General features: G+C 39.3%; 1 protein-coding gene across 2 annotated transcripts; it reads right to left on the bottom strand.

Annotated features, from left to right (window-relative positions):
- Nucleotides 1-122: 122 nt before the first annotated feature.
- LOC139627438 (semaphorin-7A) lies at nucleotides 123-16,666 on the bottom strand. Of its 2 annotated transcripts, none has more exons than XM_071488177.1 (14): nucleotides 16,357-16,666; nucleotides 14,041-14,174; nucleotides 13,870-13,908; nucleotides 13,667-13,765; nucleotides 13,261-13,369; nucleotides 10,893-11,000; nucleotides 10,613-10,755; nucleotides 10,227-10,405; nucleotides 9,670-9,766; nucleotides 9,388-9,583; nucleotides 7,852-7,967; nucleotides 7,470-7,615; nucleotides 3,964-4,025; nucleotides 123-2,083 (listed from the first exon to the last, which is right to left on the bottom strand). In XM_071488177.1, exons 1-14 carry the CDS (start codon nucleotides 16,511-16,513, stop codon nucleotides 1,731-1,733), a joined length of 1,938 nt encoding a protein of 645 aa, XP_071344278.1. In that variant the 5' UTR covers nucleotides 16,514-16,666; the 3' UTR covers nucleotides 123-1,730. The 2 variants fall into 2 exon arrangements, with proteins under 2 accessions (XP_071344278.1, XP_071344277.1); XM_071488176.1 differs by having other exon boundaries at nucleotides 13,855-13,908; nucleotides 16,357-16,663.
- Nucleotides 16,667-17,125: the final 459 nt, after the last annotated feature.

The raw sequence follows: 17,125 nt of genomic DNA on the forward strand, positions 1-17,125 counted from the left end.
AGAAACATAACAAACAGCTACAGTTCTTGACTCACAATAATATGTTCGGTATTGCAAAGCTCAAGAACAACTACTTTTGTTGCGTAATTTGGTTGAACCATCCTTTTAAAAAATGGGTGAAATTAGATTTTAAAAATGTAATTTTATTTCAGAAATTTAAACACAGCATTAAATCCAAGTTTTAACATGTTAATGACTGTAGATACATTAATCGCTTAAGAAACAAAACAAAGTGCTCATTAACTAAGACACTAAATACAGCTACAGTGTGATGAACAACATTGTAGCCTTATAAGCTCAAAGGTTTGGCAGTATCACAAGATGCTGCAGCTGCACAAACTGCTTTCTCTCTGAAACCACTAGCTCACAACTGCATTGTCTGTGGATTCACACTTCACTCGCTTAAAGAGGCTCGGCTGAAAAAAGGTCTCAACTTTGCAACTTGCAACATCTCAGCAGAATTTCACAGTAAGAGCGTGCTACCTTTAATCTGATTAACCGAGGCATCTTGGCAAACAGAAATGGCTCAGTGTGTAGTAACCCAAAGCCCGTCAGGTGAATCTGAGGTAGAATACAAAATAAGAAATTGCAGCAAGGACTGTGTCCATTCAGAAAGAATTTCACATTTAAAGGAAATGGATGCAAAACACTGACAGGCAGTTTTCCAGAAGGACTGAAAATGGACATTGTGGCACAATCATATTGCAAAACTCAATGTGATGTCTGTTCTTGTGCAGATCTGGTTTCGGTATGGTTACCCAACAAAGGTTTCCTGCATGCTGCACGCTTGCCCCATGTCAACTTCTCATGTAGTTAAGTATTATTACATTGCAGCATTTCAAAACCTCTTAAGCTCATTTAACAGCTTTCAACACAGTTTAGATTTTTAACCAGTTTTCCAAGTTACAACTCTGCATGTGTGTTCGTCTTGTTTGTATGATATAGTAACAAAATTAAAGTTGTTAAATTACTTTATAATTATTTTATCTTGTATCATTTTAAATAATATACATGTTAATTTTTCTGGTGTAAAACAAAACAAACAAGGAGCTGTGTCATCTATGTATTGGAATGTAATAACACATGAGAGGCACAAATTGGGGCCAGCTCCATCCGCTTTTGTCTGTTAATTGTGTATTCTGATGCTGTTTTTGGTACAGAATCATTATCAAAGTTGAACTTGAATTATGCTAATATATAATAATAATATATAACATATATAAAATATATACTATATATATATATATATATATATATATATATATATATATATATTAGACACAAACACATGTACATACATATATTGCATCATTGTTGGCTAAGCATACATTCAGCTGTTTATATGCAGCTAACAGAATAAGATATAACAGAGTGCAGTGAGGATTCAGAAATGCTAAAAGAGGAACAATTTACATTTAAAAAAAACACTCAATTGTATAGTCATTTAAAATTATGCATTTAAAAACCATGGCTGATTACAGGTTAAAAAAATATATATATAATATTTTAATACATCATTAATAAAGAAGACTGAAAATTAGATTTTTATGTATGTACCAAAACAACGGTAACACAATTTTTTGTTAAATTAAACTACTAAAATTGGGACAAAATAACGGATTTTCATTTTAGTCGCACTGCTGTAGCTCTAGTTACTGCATGAACACAGACAGCGCTGGGGGTTATTTCAATATTATCGTGTATCACCTTTCATTGGAATCATATCAGGACTAACAGGTCAAACTCTTCATCAGAGCAGCAATCAGACAAACCCAAACCAATGGGCTTGATAACTGACCTGCTGCCCCGCTGCCCAGCTGTAGGTTATACTGCGCCAGGACTTTTCTGTAGCCCAACTCCTCTGACACACATTCGTAAGCTCCCTCCTGCTCATGGCTCATGCTATTGATGAGAAGAAGGCACTCCTGATCCTTTGACCTGCAGGGTATGGATCTTTCACCGTGACGCCAGGTATACTGGGCGTGATGAGACAGCATTGGACACTGGAGGAAATACTTGGACTGTGGGGGAAGCGCAATGCCCTCCACATACTCGTCTGCATGCGTGCCAGTACCTCTAAAGGCTGAGAAAACAGATACAGGCTAGTTAGCTTTTAGATGGATGTTGATTTTGTTTTTGTCTAGTCAATCTTCATTTAACCAGGCAGGTATCCCATTTCAGTTCCTGGATCCTCTTCCAGCATGCATTAGACAAGTCACAAGACAGGTTGTATACCTAAAGGGTTGTGCACCTAATAATGAACCAGTATTTCAAGTGTGTACTGAAGGCTAGGTTTTCTAAAATGTGTTAGGACCAAATATAAGTGGAGGAGACAGGGGCAGGAGGGTTGTTTGTGCAACAGTCAGACAAGTAAAATAACTGACTGATGAGTGATTATGAGTGGGTGACTATAATGCAACATGTTAAAGGTGTGTTTAGTAATTGGTTATCATATGATAATACAAATGTTGTTCTCTTGTGTACTCCTGCATGTGATGAAAGCTGGGCTTTTTGAGTCATGAGGAAGTTTGTCTACAGAGAGAAGAGCAGAATAAAGTACTATATCACATCTTTGATGACCGGGAATGGGTGTAAAAAAAAAAAAAGTTGTAAAACAGTGGAGCAAAGAAGTCATCAGTAGAAGTAGGTTTAATATATTTCTGAAAGGCTGTTGTTAAGAAAATTGCAGAACAGCCCCTTGCATCAGATGTCAAGGACCCAGTCTCGGGTAAGCGTCAGAAAATGGACGGATGGGTGGATGGATGGATGACATAAACATACTGCATGCAGAGCAGGATACCACACACAGAAGTGGCCACGTCTCCTGTTTTCAAGAGCGTACCTATTCATATGGGTATGACTGAGCCCAGTGTTTTTACAGTCCTATATTCAAATATATTTGGTTGGCAACCCTGTCTACACCTTATGATACTGTTAGTGTACATACACCACTCCCAAACCTGACAGATACAAAGACTTCTCTTATTTGCAGAGCCTGTCTGGCATGACTATCTGTTCAGATCAGTGCTATACCAGCGCAGACTGCCTCTCATGCATGTGGTTTAACAGTAGTTAGGGTTACCATGAGAAGAGAAATCGATTGTCAGTAAATGCCTATAAATATTCATTTCTTCAAAGGGGTGCGTTCACAGTCACTCTGTCACCCTGCCTCCTTATGGATGACTGACCTGAAAAAAGCATCTTTACATTGTAAAATAAATGGCATCATTTTTATAGCTGTGCTGCTTTCTTTTATGTCTGCCTGTGAGCGAGCCCCTCACTAGAATAATTGTGCAATTTCCTTTCGTTCTTCAACCTCAGAAACATCATAGTGAGGCCAACAGAACTGTTATTTGTTTCTGTTCTTATCTGCAATTTTTGAAATGTAGGTAAGTGGTGTCATTATTGTTATTTTTGGTAGTAGTAGTATTAGCTGATGATGTCTCTTTGGGGCTGACATTTGACATTTGTCTTCAAATGTGGTAGGAACTCCAAGAGCTTTCAGCGAATCACATGTTTAAGCGAAAAGGCAGATAAAGTAGTGTGGTTTCTGCAAAAGAAACCTGAATAAACACAACTCCTTAGCACTGTTTTGGAAAGTTTTCATTTTGGTGTGTAGATCAGCCCTGCTGTCATTAAAATAGGTGGCTTGCCGATAAAGAGTGCAGCGCCTCAGTTTCAAAAAGGAAGCAGCATTACCTGCCACAGAAGGTACATTTGCAAGATAAGTTCATACATATCAGAAAGGTAAGGTTTACTCATGCCCTTTTTCTTATGGGCATAAGCATGAGCCCATTAACAACCTTTACATTACCACAGGGTTTCTGTGTGTGCCAAACCACAGGAAACACTGGTTTATCTGATCCCATTCTAAAGGATGTTGAAACTTTTTCAGTATGCCATGTACAGTATGTCAAACCTCTCAGTTGTCTGTGTAAATACACCTCATAGATATTTTCATACCTTTTTTGGGTGGATCAGGGCAGATGGTGTGGTCCCCTGTGGAAAAACTCTGCTGTGTGTCACTGTCCAAAGGAAAGAAATGTCTGTTAATAAAACCTCTCAGTTACATTATAGACACTGTGAGTGTTAGCAAACCTGGAGACCATGTATTGGAAAGCACTGTAGCAATTCACCACCCCTCACACACACCAGACAGAATCATAACCTGGAGTATTTGGCTCAGTGCTTTACAGGAGGTACACAACTATCACAATACACCCTCACAATGAATTCAGGCCAGTAATGCTTTACCTTCAATCTTTAAATGGCCTTTCTGATTTATTGACCTGGTTGGTGATGGAGCCCTGCTGGTTACCCCCAGTTCACAGCTTGTGACAAGGGGTGACTGGGATTTTACTATTAGAGCCCCCTCCCTATTTAACTCAGACATGCTTCTTAGCTTCTTTTAAATCCCTCCTTATTTTTTCTTATTCATTTATATTTTCCACTTCTTCTGTTATTCTGTCTGTAAAGCACTTTGTAACTTTGTAAGAAAAAGCGCTATATAAATAGAGTTCATTATCATTACTGTTTAGATGTTAATTCATACTGTTTATTTATTTAATTTACAAAAAATATATTGGATTTAACTATTTACATAGTTATGTTTATACAATTATTATCTACATATTTACAAGTTTAAATATTTACATGTGTACCTTTAAACAACAGTTACAGTCACCTGAATTCATCTGCCTAGTTTCTCTCTTATTTACCTCAGGCTAAGTCTTTCTTGCCTCTGATTGGTTAGTTTATTGACATCTAAAATCTAATGAACTGAAATGATTCAAAAATTGCAGTTCTGAGTGTGCGGTACACTTCTTAGTTAGAAACTCCAATGTAAATTCCCAGACGTTTTGAGTTTTGGGGGTTTCACTAGGGTCCACAGAAATAGTCCCAACTACAATGCTTCACTTTGTTAACTTCCATTGCACAACATCATTATATGCCACTCCTATTCACACTATCTCTCAGAGTGAGACTACACTCCCCTACCACCAGTTATGATTGTACTTTTGTATCTTTGTACTTGTGAACACACACTCCATGTGACTCATATCACTATCATTTCTCACTTCCAGAAGCACTGAACTGAGTAAGTGAATCAGGCTTTGATAATGTTTGAGGTTGCATTATAAGATGGTCACAGTCATCACAGTCATCACCCAAAACACAAAGAGTGTCTGTGCAGATGCAATGAAAGATGAGTGTGAAAGGGATGGTAGGCTGGGGGCGATGACTGCATGTTTCTGTATGTAGGTGGTGTATGAAGCAGTGGTGCCAAAGTTCACCTCAACACCCACCAATGTCACATATTGAGAAATCTAATTCTAGCTCACTTATCCTTTTATAGACAAATGTAACAAATTTTCTGTTGCACATGATGAACGACAAACCTCCCACTGAAAAGAAAAACATGTCTCATCATACTGAGGTACTTTCCTCTAATAAACAAAGTTAGTTCTGAGCCGCGGTACAACACTCACAGTAAGTCTTTCATAGGTCAAATCGGCTTCAGTCACGTTACTGCAGTTTACCAGAACTCATGACACTCATGTGCTTTAGTGTTTATCAGGTCATTTTTAACCAGCAGCCTGGACATCACGTATAATGGTTGCACTATTAAACTTGTGTTTTGTTTATTTAATGCTGTCGAACCTGAAGGAGAATCGCAGAGTTTTGGGGAAAATCCTGTTTTAAGCAACTTTGGATGCAGAACTCAGATACTAGTTGGTTCTGCTGAAACTGAAATGAAATTGAAATTGTTTTTGTTTCAATTACATGTTATTACAGTGACTTCCTGGAACATACTTCCAGACCACATTGTTACACTCTTTAAGCATTATTGGTGGCTTGAAAAGTTTCTATTTTCATGTGTACAGAACTTCATCTGCAGCACCAGTGTCCACACATAGTTTCTACCAAACAATGGCCAAATACATAAAATAAAATCAGACATATTAGCCCACATGTATATAAAATACAGCATCATTTAAAATGCCATCCTGTGATGGCTTTGGTTTTTTTATCCTAACAAAGACCTCCTCACACATACCTTCTAAATCACAACACGTTTCCCACTATCTCTGAGCTCCACCAGCTCATACTCGTCTTAATCCAATCACAACCTGATACACTGGCCTTTAGCCAATCACTCATAAGCTGTCAAACTTTAAAAGTCTCTGTCTGCTGTCATTTCAGCACCGCAAAGAATCTGTGACCCGCCGCCACCCCTTCACAACCCTGACTGTGGATTCCTGACTATCTCCAATCAAACCATCTGATCAGAAGTTTCCCTCTCATGAAGATGTTCCCATCCTCGAGCTCCTTTCCTCATCACCACCACCAGTTTTATCTAATAGGATGCACCTTTCTCCTATGGACCGTTCCAGGGTCGAAGCACCAAAGTCTGTCTCCCTCTGTTCACAATCAATTTCTTTAATTTCAAATTTCTCATCATCTTTTGTTCCTCTCATTAGTCTCTCTTGATTGAAATGGCTGTTTATGGTTTGGATGACAGATAAAACCGCTGACAGCCGTGGAAACATGAGCACTGTGGTGTTGACAAAAGACAAGGAGTTTGGTGCTGTGTATAAAACAAAAGAAGGAGGGCAACTGAAAAGATAACTAGTGTTAGATTAGTATTGGAAATACACTGGCAACATGATTTACGCCATTATCAAAAGAGGAAGGGAGGGCGGCCCAGTAGTCGAGTGGTTGGGGCGCGTAATACGCTCTTAGCAGGCGGTCGCCGGTTCGACTCCTGACCGGCCCGACTCTTTCCTGCATGTGATTCCCCTCTCTCTACCCCCTTTCCTGTCAGTCTCCACTGTTCTATAATAAAGGCACAAAAGCCCCACAAAATAATAAAAAAAAAAAAAAAAAAAAGAGGAAGGGAGCGAAGAACCTTGTCATCAGTTTGCAATGACTCAGCTGTAACACATAAAAACATGCAACACAATACAACCTTCATTACAGTGACTGATTATGAAACACAACGTACTCACTGTATGTCAAGCCTGAATGATGGTGTTACAACAGCTGATGAGCAACATGTTTCAACAGCGGATCCACCTTTTGTTTTCATTGTGTACACAGGAACACACAGGTGACACAATATACATTCAGTTTTGTAGCAATGGACCAACCGAGGCAGTGAAAAAGAAGACTGCTAACCAGCAAACACGGATCTGAACAATACACTATTTAAAAAAAAATATTTAAAGACTAAATAAACAGGCTTTGCAGATGTTTGTATGTCAGACGCATACACACACAGACACACACACACGCATTTTGGTGGGAAACATAAATGTAAACATAACTTTTGTTTGATTAAAACTTCTCTGACAAAACCTTTAAGCTAAAGCCACTAAATGTAATTTTTGGATGTGAAGTAAAGGATGTATGTTTGGATTTTGATTCAGGTGAAAGGTCTCCAGGTGCATAAAGCCCGGTGGTCTTACTGTGTCTCAGGGGTACAGTGGGTCCCGTCCCAGCTGCAGTCGGGATCTCTGGCTAAGGCACAATCCTCACATTTGTCTCCATACTTGGCACAGTTTGCCACATTCAGCTGGAACAGTTCACTTCTGGAGTTCACATACAGCTTCCTCTGCAATGATACACAGACAGTACACAGGTTTTCGAATTGTACTTGTCCATTACTGACCAATATCCTGGAGAAAGTTTAGATGTCATCCAGAAATATCTCAAATCTGCTCTTCTTTAAGAAGAACACCCGGTTTCCTTCAAACCCATTATAAACATTATCTCCATATGAATAATCCTCTTCCATTCACCCACCTTTGGTTGGGAGAATAGTTGTGCGGGTAGAGTTGTGTTACTTACAGAGGAGGGGTGAAGGATCATGCTGAGGATGTGGTCGCTCTGGTTGAGTGGGTGATACGCAGCGATGACTAGGGTTTGATTTTGCCCCTGTACTACTTTATGGATTCCTCCATTATCTGTTGAAGACAAAGGAGTGGGGGAAATTAAACACTCAAACGTGTCTGAAGACGCAACACCGCCTCAACACGTCCCACTCTCATATCTCATGTCTTATATGACTCCTTCAGCAAGATTTTTTGATCAAATAGTCTGTTGAGAGGTTGTTTAAAAAATATTCCCTCTTCAAAACGTATGTGAAACTTACATCCAGTACTAATACAGCTGACCAACCTCAAATAGCTGAGTTAACATTCACGTGTTTACATGTAAGCCCACCAGCACCTGGGTGAAGTATCTGCGGTTTGTAAAGCTGGCATGTTTATGCTGGACTGTGTTGTTCTTATCTGACCAAGATCTTTTTTTAATTTTTCCACAAAATGTGTCATCATACACTGGTCTTACAGTTAGTGCCCACAGGCTGATTTTGCACCAATAACATGCTTTTAATGCTTGCTGCAGGTTGTTTTTCTACAACATTTATCACATGTATATACAAGTCATGAATCACGTGTCTTCAGTTGTCTCAACACGCTTCTTCTTTTGCTAGTGAGAGCATGGAGCTCACAGGATGGTAAATTTAATTAAAGAGCCGTGTGGCTTTAACATCTATGAGACAGATTAGGTTTGAACATCCGCTTCCCTGTTTTGGAAACTTTCACCAAGCCTACTGATGTTCTAAGGGTGGGTGAGGGTTTTTGGTACCTCTGATGTTGTCAGCACTGTAACTTGACTCGTTCAATATTGCATTTCCAACAAGGCAACAGGGACAGGACTTGACATTGAGGCGACTTTGGCTTTGTGTCCCTGCTCGGTATCACTGTATCACATTTCACACACTGGCTCAATTTTTCCCATACACAGACATTACAAAGAGACGTGGATTCTTCTTCAAAAAACACCCCTAACTGTGTCTTTGTATTAATTATAATAATTTGACTTATTTGGTTCACTTAAATAAAAGTCTAGAGGGGTCATATCATTAAATTACTATGTTATTAATGTTTGGGAAAAAGTCAGCCCACTCAATGCTCACAGCCAGCTCGGCCAGAGAGGGACTGCACGTGAAGCGCACAGATGGCTAAAATCACCCACTGAGCTTATGTCACAGAAATAAATGGGGCGCCATCTTGTCCAGGTTTTCTTCATACAGCTCCAGGGCCAACACTGTTAGCTGCTGCTTAGGACCATCTGCGATCTCAGCACTCCCTACATGAACCCATGACTCCATATGAGTAATATTCTGTGGTTTAAAGTAAATCTTTTGCTCTCTATTGCGACAGTCTGGCCATCACCACATGTTTAATAGTCTCTACGTCATGATTTGGAAAGTCTAAATCTCTTCTTCCTGTGTTAATAGGAGTGGCCACCAAGCCCAAAAACATTCAGCATCAACATTCTTATATCAATTCCCCTTTTTCAAGTGATTGTATTACTCACTTAGTGACAGAAACAGAACTGTGCGGTAATCGTGCTGCGTGGGCTGGGAACTGTCAGCGTAGATGTGAGTGTAGTTGTGGTGATTCAAAAGAAGGGGGCCTGACTTGTGCACAGGCTGGATCCACTGCCCCATCTCTGAAGTCTCCTCAATCATCCTCATTGTGTCGGGATGAATCTTTGTGCTGTCTCTTACACACTGAAGAAAAAAAGCAGGTGTATTGGTTTTGGTTGCACACCAGCTGATCATTTACTTACTGTTGATAAGTCTGCCCTGACACATACCTCCCTAGCCCTGTCCTTTGGGCTGTCTTTGAATGGGGAGGTCTGGAAGACATGGTTGATATCTTGTATGGTATAGACACATACAGCACTCATACCCCTGCAGAGAGACACATAAGTCAGCAGGTCTACTCGGAAACATCTGCAGCAGCAAGAGACGGTTGCAAGGTCAGTGAATGTTTTAGCCAAAAATAGTGAAAATAAAAAACTCAGCAGACGCTTCATTTAGAAAGAGGAACTGAGCTGAGTTTGGTGTCGTCTGCTCACTCAAAAGAGAAAGCAAATAAGGACAGGAAAGATGATCCTCAGCAGTAATCTGCAAATTATCAGTGTTTATTCCTGTATCACGATGGTTTGTAGCTGTGTACTTTGGTGTGGTTGATCTGAGTCACATAACATGTGACTTATTACATGAAGACAAAACACCACAGCAGCAAAGTCATGCTGGTTTTCACCTCACATTATTGTGACTGTGATGCTAGGAGTGTTTTTAGTTGCGTATAACTTTGCAGTATTCTTTCATCCCTTTCCTTATAGCATAAGCGATGATGGAGTCCTACCATTCATTTCTGAAGAGTGCATAAACCCTGGTGTCCTGCCACCTCTCTGCAGGCACAGTGGCCACATCTACCAGCTCAGAGAAAAGCTGTCTGCTGTCAGCGTTTCCGCAGAAGAGCCTGGCATTCATCTGGGACGTCCACTTGAACTGCAGGTTGTTCTTGGGACCACCAACATCTGCCTAGAAGCACCGCACAGCCAAAGGATCAATCAATCGCTCCTTTGTAATGCACATGTAAATATTAGTTTATGTAGTGGATATGGTTACAGTACTGGTAATTTATGCAAATGTCTGATCCTAGAATATACATTTTTGTTCATTCATTTATTCTAGCCAAAATAATGTGAAATGTATTTAATCCTAATGTTATAAATAATCAGATCTTACCATGCAAACCTGGGTCACAAAAGGGAGCCACAGGTCACTCTGCAAGTGTTTGTCTTTGTTTTTCTCCTTATAAAAGGCATAAACTTTGTCCTGTAAGTCATTGTTTCCTCGTCTGCTGAGCATCAAACCCACATAGTGTTGCTCTAAAGACAGAGAAACAAAGTCATTATTTGTCTCTACAGCCGTAAGACATAATGAACATTTAAGCTAACTGTTTTTAAATAAAGAAACTCCCCAAGCCCTTACAGAAAATCAATCTCCAGATATACAAGTAGGCTACCTTTGTCATGCTTTGATGGTCCAACTTTGTCATCTCCAAACTTGTAGATGCCAGGATAGCGCTGAGATCCAGAGTATGTAATGTAGAGGTGTGCACTGTGTGGTGAGTCTGTAAAGACAGAACGAACCATTACACATTTTAAAGTATCACAGCACTATGCAGCACTGTGCTTATCAGCAAGCATCAGTTCACAGTTTGTAACCCACACACCAAAGATCTGCAACTACGATGCAGGATTTGAGGTTAGCTTGCGGTAACTTCAGGCTTAACCTTGGGTTTTCAGTCCTACGACGATGGTGCAATTCTTACCTTGTCAAATCACCACGGCAACTTAAGCCGAACTCCTTTATCAGACTAAATAACTGCATAATAACTATAATAGCTTCTATTTAAGTGGACAAAGATTCTTTAATCCAACAGGATTCCTGACATTGTCGAAGGTTTTACTCTCTTCTTCATCACTGCAGCTCAGAATAACACGAGGAGACTCTGTGACCATAACTGGAAATAAAAACTAAATCCTCTGATGACTTTAATTTAAAAAATGTATCCACACACTGCTAAATGTTTCCCATGATTATACATGGACATTAAAGTCAGATTGACCTCATCAGATGTCAAATACTTCTCTTCTGTTCTGTTGTGTTCTCTTCTTATCTGCGTAAGTCCATTACTTAAACTTTTTTCAGTTAAGCCACATAACGACAAGATATCCTGAGCATGTTGGCCACAGTCTTTACTCTCAGTGTTTTCTGATAAGCAAAACCTGCGGGAGAAACTGGCTGGTATGTTCAGTTGAAGTCAGAAGTTTAAATTGACCTTTGCCACACACATTCAAACTCAGTTTGCACACATTACCCGTCTTATGTCAGTTAGGATCACTACTTCAGTTTAAGAACGTGAAGTGTCAGAATAATAGCGAGAGAATGATTTACTTGAGTTCTTATTTCTTTCACCACATGTCAGAAGTTTATCTACACTTTGTTAGTATTTGTTAGTATTTGTTAGTATTTGGTTGTATTTGGATCAAGTTTCTCTCAATAAGCTGCTGAAATCTTGGCCCATTCCTCCAGCAGCACGTGTGTTACCTTTCTGAATAGGCCTCTCATGTCTGTTTCTCTTTGTGTTTTGTCCCCAGTCTCTCTGTGTCTGTCAGTGTGTATGCTTGTTTGTGTGTTTTCCCAGCTGTGTGTGGCCTCCTGGATTCAGCTCCTGTTCTTTACTTGCTAATCAACTCCCCACTCCACACTGCACTACTTAAGCCTGGCTCATCTCTTCATTCTCTAACAGGTCGTTCAGTCATGCTGTGTGGTACATACGCTACAGTCAACCAGCCTGTCTGAACTTTTGTCTGCCTGCCCTTTTGTCTGTGGACTCCAGTCTGTTTGCCCTGCACTGTCATCTACCGCCAGTCAGAAGCTTTCCCTTCTCCAACATCTACAACTTACCCCCAATAACTCAGCTCAAACAACCTGCTTACAATACAGAACAAACTTTTTTCTTCAGAAAAAAAAAGGAAAAGGAAATGCAAAATCTTACAGTAACTGAGTCAGGGTTTGTAGGGCTCCTTGCAAATACCTTTTCAGTTCTGCACACAAATATTCAACTGGATTAAAGTCAGGGCTTTGTGACGGCCTCTCAACGGTGTTGTCCTTACGCTATTCTGCCACAACTCTTGAAGTACGTTCGGGGTCATTGTCCATTTGGAAGACCAATTTGCAACTGAGCTTTAACTTCCTGGCTAATGTCTTGAGATGTTGCTTCAATATATCCACATCATTTTCCTTCCTCAGGATACCATCTGTTTTGTGAAGTGCACCAGTCTCTCTTGCAGCAAAGCCATCCCACAACATGATGCTGCCACCCTCATGCATCACGGTTGGGATGGTATTCTTCGGCTTGCAAGTCTCATCCTTTTTCCTCCAAACATACAATGGTCATTGTGGCCAAACAGTTCAATTTTATGGTCCCATGGTGTTTTTATCTGCGTACTAATGTTTGCACAGATGAAAGTGGAACCTTCAGGTGTTTGGAAATTGCTCCCAATGATTTTTTGCTATAAAATTTTGGCTGATTTTTTATTTGATTTTCACATAATGTGAAGCAAAGAGACACTGAGTTTGAGGGAAGGCCTTAAAATACTTTGAGTACTATATACTAAGTACCTAAGAGGGAGGTAGAAGACGAAACCGCTAGAAAGTGTCGAGCTGAATGAATGAGGTCAGTAGGACAGAAAAGAGCTCAGATGTTCTGAGGACAGCTTTCCTGGACGGCTAGGGAAGACAAATTAACCCAGTATAGAAAACTTGTGAATCAGAAAACAGACTCATTAGCAGATTCAAAAACATCCAGTGTGTATAAAACTCACCAACAAAGGCAGACGGCTCATTTTCCATTGTGACAAATGTCCTTATGCTTCGGCTTATCTTCTCAGTTCCTTCATGGGGAAGGCATAATGGCGACCGCTCAGACAAATTCTACAACAAAACACAGTAAGTCTAAAAGAACAATACTGCCCCTTTTCTCCACCCCAGATAGCACAAGTATGATTTATGGATTCAGTATGCCCAGTTCTCTGAAAACCACCCACTTTCTTATACGTAGATCTTAAAAGTAGGATATGTCTCTGTGTATTCTGTATTCTGTATGCAGTTTTTTTGGAACAGCATTAGTGGGTTATTTTACATAAACAAAACAAGAAGTGGTCACAGTAGGCAGAACTGAGCACCAACATTGTTCCCAGTAACACATCCTTTACATGTCTAGTGTCCTACCAAGTCACAGCACAGTGTCTCCCTGCCATTGGTTCCGCACACAAACGCCTCGTTGCCCTCCCTCTTCTTGTGGACCACAGTAATGTTGTAGCTGCAATCCTAAATGACAAGAAGAAAATTTTTTTTACATTTCAGGAGTGGACAATAATCAGTCACTATGAGATCTAACCGACAACCCAGCTGCTCACCTGTGACGCACTTACAGTGCATCCTTGCCACAACACCTTCCTCTCTACAGGGGTCTGTGAAGAGAAATAATAATAATCTAACTATTTACTTTGCTCCATATTTATGTACAGTAAAGACTCATTTCAATACATTCAGCGCAGTAATTCATTTACTTAATTTGCTGTAGTAATACAGCCACTCACTACCTTTGGAGGGTCTTGAAAGTTGTATGAATACAGGTGTGTTTGTCCAACCGCTGTGACCGTGTCCGGCTGACTCTGCAGGAGAATCTGTACAGGTGCATGGTGTCCAGGTAAAGGTAACCTTTTAACTGCAGCGTCTACAATTGAACAGAATACACTAAATGAAAAACAAGGTGGTGCAAGTGTACTGAATGTCCACAGGATGAATCTTAACTACTCAAATTTTCTGACTTTTCCTGCAGTGCCACAAGCAGGTCAGAGTTTTCACTTACGCAGTGAAATATCTCCTCATATACTTGATGGATTGGCAGAAATTTTTGAACAGATATTCATGGCAACAAATCCTACTGACTGGTGATCCCCTCACTTTTTCTCAAGTGGCATCATGAGGTTGATGTTTATTGTTCTGAATGAAATGCCTCAACAACTATTAGATGGTTTCAGGTGCCCCTCACGGCGGCTTCCAGTGACTTTGGTAATAGTATATTAATTAATTTGAATTTTTGTAGTTCTAAATTGTTTGGAGACATAAACTAAAACTTACAACACACAATTATATTAAATAGAAAAGAGCATTAGCAATAAAGCATCATACTGTCACTACATCGTCTATATTCATGGCGGCTGTACAGTGGTATGTCTTGTTTGGCATAGAAAAGAAAAATTATAATATTATATGTATCTATTGTCTATTCATTGATATATCTAGCCTGTAGAGTTGTGTTATTGAAAAGCAAAGTTATAGAAAACTCTAAGTGCTTTTAATCATGGGAATTTAAAGTTACTGCTTCGTTTATTGGGATCATGTCTACAGGTTAGAGAAAGTTTTTATTTGTTCAGGTAATCCGGCTTTTTAATGTGTGTGTGTTTAGTCAAACTAGGACAAAAGATGAAAAACAGAGCTCTAAAACGAGTTTCTGGAGTGTTGCTCTTATTTGCGCTTCTAGCTCCCCAGAACTACTGGTTCAAATCTTATCACCAGCAGGAGCCGCGCACAATGCTACCTAAAGCATTTCAGAGAACCACAAGAGCGGACAACTTGTGATAAAATGTGTCAGATTGACATTTGTTAATTAGCAAAGTAAAAAGAATAATTTCACAGTCTGATTGTGAACTTGGGAGAATGTATATCAGTTTTGACACCAAGGTCAATTTGAAAAGAAAAATGTTATCTGCTTTTCTGTTGTAAAAAAATTCCATGATGAAATCACTTCTCCTAACTGGTTCAGTCACTGAAACTTTCCAGAAGTGTAAATATTCAGTATTCAATATTCACCTTCTTCTTGTGGTGTTTCCTATCACAATTAAAATTCCTACGGATGCATCTTCAGTACCTTATTCTACCTTATATTCTGCAGCTCTGCTGGAGCAATGAAACACCATTCTTCCAAAACACATTCCCTCGTAGTGTTTAACACATATGATTCAAATCTTTTTCATACACATTGAACCATTCAGCGACCTCCAGCTGCAACAATTAGTCCATTAACCGACAACCACAGTGGCTCATTTTGCACTTTGTGTAGCAGATTTATTTTTGACTGAATAAAAATGGCCATTTTAGCCCATCAGTCCAATCTCAATAATCCACAATGACAACGTGAAAAAATGTTTTTAGAAATGTTTTAAAATGTATTAAAAACATTGTAAGGCCACTGTATTTTGACACATGATGAATCTGACGATTTTCAAACATTTTCTGGTTACACCTTATTAAATTTGAGGATTCTGACGCTTTTCTTTGATGTAACATTGATCTTAACTGAAGATCTTTGTGTTCTGAGCTGTTGGTCGCACAAAACAAGACAACTGAAGAGGTCAGCTTTGACTTTTTTGTATAGAAAGGAAATATTGAACTAACAGAAACACAGACTTTTTTTAAACTTGAGAATGAAATTATTGTTAGTGTATTTACAATCCTGAATTTGAGGTATTCAGATTTTTCTTGAGACCCTCTGATAATGGTACAGGTGACAGGCTGTCTGAAAGGATCACTGACTGTTAGAGCCCAGAGTTTTAGTCATTGTTACTGTGGCCTACTGCTGTTCCTGTTCCTCTTAGGTTTACGTTACTCGTTTTTACTTCTGCCATCTACTTCCTATACAATACAATAAAGTTATTCATTTTATTATTATTCATAACATTTAACAAGCATTTATTTCTTAAGAGTCACAGTCACAGCCAAGAAAAAAACCCTTTACATTCCTCAAACATAGTAGAACACTGTAAAACTGTTTTGTTTCCTTGAGTCCGTTCATCGCGACGTAAAAACTATTTCATGCTCCAAATTTTGAGAAAGAAAATCGAAATGTTTCATACCTTTGTCCGAGAACCTTATCCTCGGTATATGCGTTAAATCCCCCTCGGTCAAAGTACCGAAGCATGAGAGGAACAAGCACACCGTCAGGATGACAGGTCCCATGTCCCGCTGGTCGGACAGGAGCACAATCAGCCTCTGCGCTGCTCTCCTGTGCATTTAACCTGCAGCGGCCGGAGGCGGTCACCATATATAGCAACCAGGCACGCTGGGTTCATGTAGTCATGTTTTTAATTGCATAATATACCTTCACAGTTTACTCTAAAAAATATTTTCTTTTCCTTGTCCTTAAACTGAGAAGAGTCAACAGCAAGTGGCAAAAAAAAAAAAAAAAAAAAAAAAGAAGAAGAAGAAGAAAAGACAACAACAACAACAACAACAACAATAATAATAATAATAAAAAATCTTGACTCAGCATTTATTTGTTGGCACATCATTATGAAGATCATGATGATGTGTTTGTCATGAAGATCATTTATTTGTGCGGCGCCCTTACATGTTCTTTTCATTTCTGACACAGGTACAGAGCCTCAAACAAAAAAAAAAAATGGCTACCAGAAGATGGCAGTGTGGGATCACAATATAGATTATGTTATGTGAATAATATCGTTACCTCCTTCCTTATTCTGACTTACTCACAACTTACCTATTATAGGATGTCATCAATTTAAACAAATAAAAATGAAAAGATCCAAATTTACTTTCAGTGCTGATATCTACTCATAAGTTTGTGGTCGGATCCGCATCACCTAAACGCACCATCTACTGCCA

This window comes from Trachinotus anak, unplaced genomic scaffold (assembly GCF_046630095.1).
Source record: "Trachinotus anak isolate AG129_WGS33_773 ecotype Australia unplaced genomic scaffold, CSIRO_AGI_Tana_v1 ptg000011l, whole genome shotgun sequence".
In the NCBI taxonomy this organism is placed as follows: Eukaryota; Metazoa; Chordata; class Actinopteri; order Carangiformes; family Carangidae; genus Trachinotus; species Trachinotus anak.